The 4,833-nt window shown below is 57.1% G+C and overlaps 1 protein-coding gene across 1 annotated transcript in view; it reads left to right on the top strand.

The window, feature by feature from the left end:
- The window catches only part of ZNF385C (zinc finger protein 385C), a 49,397-nt gene that overhangs the window by 25,733 nt on the left and 18,831 nt on the right, over positions 1–4,833 (top strand). The window contains exon 3 of the mRNA XM_045299599.1: positions 4,445–4,447. Within this exon, the coding sequence (XP_045155534.1) occupies positions 4,445–4,447 (3 nt within the window). The remainder of the gene's footprint in view (positions 1–4,444; positions 4,448–4,833) is intronic.

Genomic DNA, 4,833 nt, shown 5'->3' with positions numbered 1-4,833 from the left:
GTTTTCGGTCTAGGGGGGCAGCCTGTCAGACAAGGGCCTCCCCTGGGCACCCAAGGCTCTCAAGGCCGGGGCCATGAGGGGCATGCTGCTTGGGCTGCAAGCCCAAGGGAAGCCCCTTGCCCAGGATTCCTGCCTGTGCTTGGCTGGGGGAATGTTCCAGAAGTTTGGCTGCAGGCACTGGAGGGGCAGCTGGCTGCCAGGCGGATCTCTGGGTGAAATGGGTGAATGGTTTGGTGAGTGTGACCCTCACTGACAGCACAGGAGGGCTCAGAGGGGAGAGGAAGGGGGCTGCCACCACAGAGACCCACACACCCAGGCCCAGCGTAGGCAGCCCCCTTGCCGCCGCCAGGCTGTTAGACTTGCCCGTGGGCTGCACCCTAACCCACGTCGGGAGGACTGTCTGGTCTTTTTGGACTATTCATGGAGCACCCCCCATGTGTCCTGCATCCCAACATGCTGGGAGCTGGAGGGAAATGAGACCCCGTCTCCTCCCCACCCACCCCCGGCCGAGTTTTGAGCCTGTCTTTTGGGGGAAGACAGGCATGCAAACAACTGGGGGAGTACTGTGGGGGCCACCTGGAGCACGCCGCTAGGGACAAGGGACAGGCCTCTGGAAAGAAGGACCACAGAGTCCTGGGGACATTCCAGGCAGCGGTCACTGCATCTGCCAAGGTGGGGTGTGCTCTGCTCGCTGGTCCCAATCGCTGTCACCCCGGGGGGTGTGGTTGAGTATCAAGCACACGGGGGGGGGGGGCCGCTCTCAACAAGAGCATACTTGGCTGGACAGGTCCTCTGGACTGTCCCTCTGGGGTTGGTAGGTGCTGTTGGTCGTTCTGGCTTACAGAGACCTCTGCAGCACGGAGGGAAACACCGCAAGGCCCTGTGTGTGCCGTCCTCGCGGTCGTTCTTGCCACGGGACAGTCTAGCTTGTGGAGGGCCTTCCTCGTGTTTGCTGCCCCTGCACTTGGCCTGGCGTGACGTCCTTCTCCAGGGGCCGGTCGCTCCCGACAGCAAGTCTGTTTTTCCGTCTCGGCAGTCCTGGTGCTTTGTCAGCATCACAGTTCAAATACATCAATTCTTTTTATTTTCGAGATTAAGTTGTTTATTGATTACACATGATAATGGATACATACTGTCCACTCCGTCTATAATTCCATCTGATACCATTTTTCAATTTAGATAAATTGGATAGGAGGGACCAACAACCATTTTTTTTATCACCAAATAAGCTCTGTTCGCTTGCGGGGATGACCATTGGTAACGGAGAACTCCAGGTGACCCAGCAGGAAGGGTCAGTCCAACGACAACCATGGTTTCCATGAACAATGGCTCCTCTGCCGTCTAGCAGTCTCAGGTTATAGCTACGTGTATTTCAAACCTGGCATCACCCTGAAGGAATTCTGCACGTCACACTGTTGGGGCAATTTATCCAGATGGCTTAAGAGTAGACTAAGTGCACCCAGCACATTTAAGAAGACATTCATTCAGTGTCATGATCAGACGATTCCATTTAGCAACCAGCAGCATGGGTGCAAAAAAGGGAAAACTACATGGAAGCCCTTGGCTGGAATGCTTTATACTCTGCAGAACAGAAACAAAATAACCTGTTAAGCAATGAGTCACAAACACAGTGCTCAAGTGCGTTGCCCACACAAGAGTACTGTCTAAACCATGGGTTCTTTGTAGCAGCTAGGCCCTGCCCCTGCCTGCTGTGCTCGGCTGAGCTCAAAATTCTCTTGTCACCTGTAGCTTCCCTGTCACTCCCCGGCTCTTCTCTCCTGCTCAGCTTTGTTTCCTGGGAGTCATTAAAGTCTCCTGCCGCTGCCAGTCACTGCTACTGCTACAATCTCCTTGGTTTCATGGTTTGACAAAGTATTGACCGCCATCACCATTAAGGGCCAGAGCTTCTGCCTCCCTTCATCGGTCCAACATTGGAAGATTGCTGGTTGTAACTGCCCAAATCACTGTAGCTTCCCCCACCTCCGAAGCTGCTTCCATCATTGCTAACTCCATTAGAACCCTCCCCCTGCCGCCGTAGCCACCACGTCCGCTGAAGTTTCCGCCCCGACCACAGTGGTCATTCCCCCCAAAGCCACCACCTCGCCCACCACTGAAGTGTCCCGAACCCCTCCGACCGCTGGCTGGGGGAGGCCCTGGCCATCTCTTGGTTGCGGCCATTGACAGGGCGGTGTTTCTGAAGGGCAGTCTTCTCTGCGGGGTCACGCTCATCCAAGGTCACAGAAGCAAAGCCCCTCTTCTGGCCCGGCCGCCATCAGCCATGATTTCAGTGACTTGTTTTCCCATCTTGCTCAGCATAATCTCGCAGGTGGTGCTCTCCGGTCGTCTGCGACGCCGCAGACAGATCTTTTTCACAGTGACATGGGCGCCTGGTCTTTGACAGTCTTCTCTGGAGACATCCCTCTGGTTCCACAGCTCTCCCTGCACCTCGTGTGGCCTTGCATTCGTGGCTGCATCCACGCCCTCCGCAGTAGAGTAGGTGACAAACCTAAGGCCTCCGGAGCGCTGGGTGTTCGGATCTCTCATCACCACGCAGTCCACGAGCGTCCCCATTGCTCAAAACAGCTCCGCCGACTCCCATCTGTGGTTTCAGAGCTCAGCCCTCCGATAAAGAGCTCCCACAGGGGTCCGGGCTCTTTAGGAGGCTCTGACGTGGGCATGACGGCTGTGTGTGTGTGTGTGTGTGTGTGTATGTGTGTGTAAGGTGGGGATAACCCTGACAAAGATTCCTCTGTGGTGTCCACAGGCAGAACCCGATTCTTTTCGGTCTTCCTTATTCAGGGTCTAACTTTACATGCACAGAAGGAGAATGGAAATGTCAGGCCCAGGGTCAGGCCCAGCTTAAGCCTCATAGTGACTTCCTGGCTTTTCGACCCTTTAAAGAGGCTTGCACAGCAGATTTACCCAGGGCAATGTGTCCTTTGATCTGTTGACTGCTGCTTCCACAAGCAGTGGTTGTGGATCCAAGTAAGAGCTAAGCAAGAAATCCTTGACAACGTCAATCTTTGTCTCCGTTTATTGTGATTTAACCCTTGGTGAGGATTTTTGTCCTTGGCGCTGCTGGTGGTTTTGAACTGCCAACCAAGTGGACTGCAGCCCACTGTGTGACCACTATGCCACCAGGGCCCGCCTGTCTAAAAAGAGCTGCTTGAATCACTACACATGCCGATGAGTTTATCTCGAGCGAGATCCAGGTGCTTGGATGCTTGACTGGGTGTGCTGGGTGCTTGACCCGCAGGAGTGCTGCGAGAACCCTGTCGCCAGGCTGGGTGCTCGGCTTGCTTCGAAGGTGAGCTCCCTCACTGCAGGGTTTGGAGCCGGGGGTCCACATTCTCCGCTGTCTCTGGCCAACAGGGAGTCCGTGGGGAGGGAAGGTGGAGACAGGGCGGGCGGAGGGAACAGTTTCTGGAGGCTTTTTGCAGCACAGCCTGCAAGCCGTGGCGACTCATGGGAGGTGGGAGCCGGGTGAGGCTGCCCAGGACTGGCGCAGGCAAGGTTTGAGAGACAGTCTGTCAGAGAGGGGCTGCTGAGAGGGAAGCCGGAAGGCCAGTGCTAGGTGGGGAAGGCCAGTCCTGTGGACCACGAATGTCATCGGGCCCTGGTGGCAAAGCCTCTAAAGGTCTCCCTTGCAGGCAATGGCTCCTGTGGCACAAGCCCTTCCCTCTCTCCTCACCTCATCATGCTATATGCTCCAGAGGTGTGGAGAGCAAAGGCCAGAGCTTCAGGACCCCTGGTCAGGGACAGTTGATCCAGCGGGATGGGGCACCCCTCACCTGGCTTCCTTCTCTCCCCGACCTCCTCCCCTGAATGGGGGGGCGGTTGGCATGGAGGAGGTCTCCAGGAGACACGATGTCTCAAACTTTAGTTGAAACCGTTCCATTGAACCTGTTGCCCATTCATTTGCCCACCCAGTCATCTGGCATCTTCTAAACCTCAGCCCAGCCCTGTGCTGAGAGACCCCATGCCCAGGGAGGAGCCCAGTGCCTGCACCACTCCAGGCTCTCAGTCTGCAGTGAGAGACCCCCATGTGGGAGCAGGCCAAAACGGCTGCGCACGGGAAGAGGAGCCCCCACGGAGGGCGGGGCTCCGTGGATTTGGGGAAATCCCATCATCCTGGAAGGAGACCAGCTCCACTGTAGGTGAAGTGCTCGGCTGCTCATTAAAAGCTCAGTGGTTGGAACTCACCGGCCACTTCGAAAGAGCAAGTTGTGGCCGCCTGCCTCCATGTTCAAGGCGGTGGAGACCCCGGAGGCAGTTTGACTCTATCCCGTGGCGTCCCTGTGAGCAGCACTCTGTCACTCTGGGACTCCCGCCTGAAAGCTCCCCCTCCACTGGTGAGATCCGCTCCCAGCCCCTTTCCCCTGGTTTCTCTCCCCTCCTGCCTTCTTGGAAGGGCAGCTGAGGCCAGAGGAAGAAGGACGCCTAGCAGGTGCCCCTGCGGTAGGGAAGGGGGCTGGCTCCCTCCCCCAGCCTTGCCCCTGGTGTAGACTGGGCCCCCTGGCCAAACTCTACCTGGCTACAGCAGATCGGATCGGAGAGCCCTTGGGGTGTGGCTGACTGAGACTGCTCTGGAAAGTGGGGTGACCACACCTATTCCCAGGGTGGTCGGGAGGCTTGAGGCTAACTGGGGGGCAGCCTTTCTCACGCTTCATAGATCCTACACCCCACCGCCCACCACCACATGAACTCTCGGGCCTTTGCAGGCCGAAGGGCGGACTCTCAGGGGCTGGGGGCAGGGACCACCCTGTCCATCTAGGCGGAGGCCTCCTGAGCTATCACTTTGATTAGGGACCTCCTGCAGGGCTGGCAGTTTCC

This window comes from Echinops telfairi, unplaced genomic scaffold (genome assembly GCF_000313985.2).
Source record: "Echinops telfairi isolate 266 unplaced genomic scaffold, ASM31398v2 ScPeMD7_7458;HRSCAF=8496, whole genome shotgun sequence".
In the NCBI taxonomy this organism is placed as follows: domain Eukaryota; kingdom Metazoa; phylum Chordata; class Mammalia; order Afrosoricida; family Tenrecidae; genus Echinops; species Echinops telfairi.
This window is presented reverse-complemented; position numbering and strand designations above follow the sequence as displayed.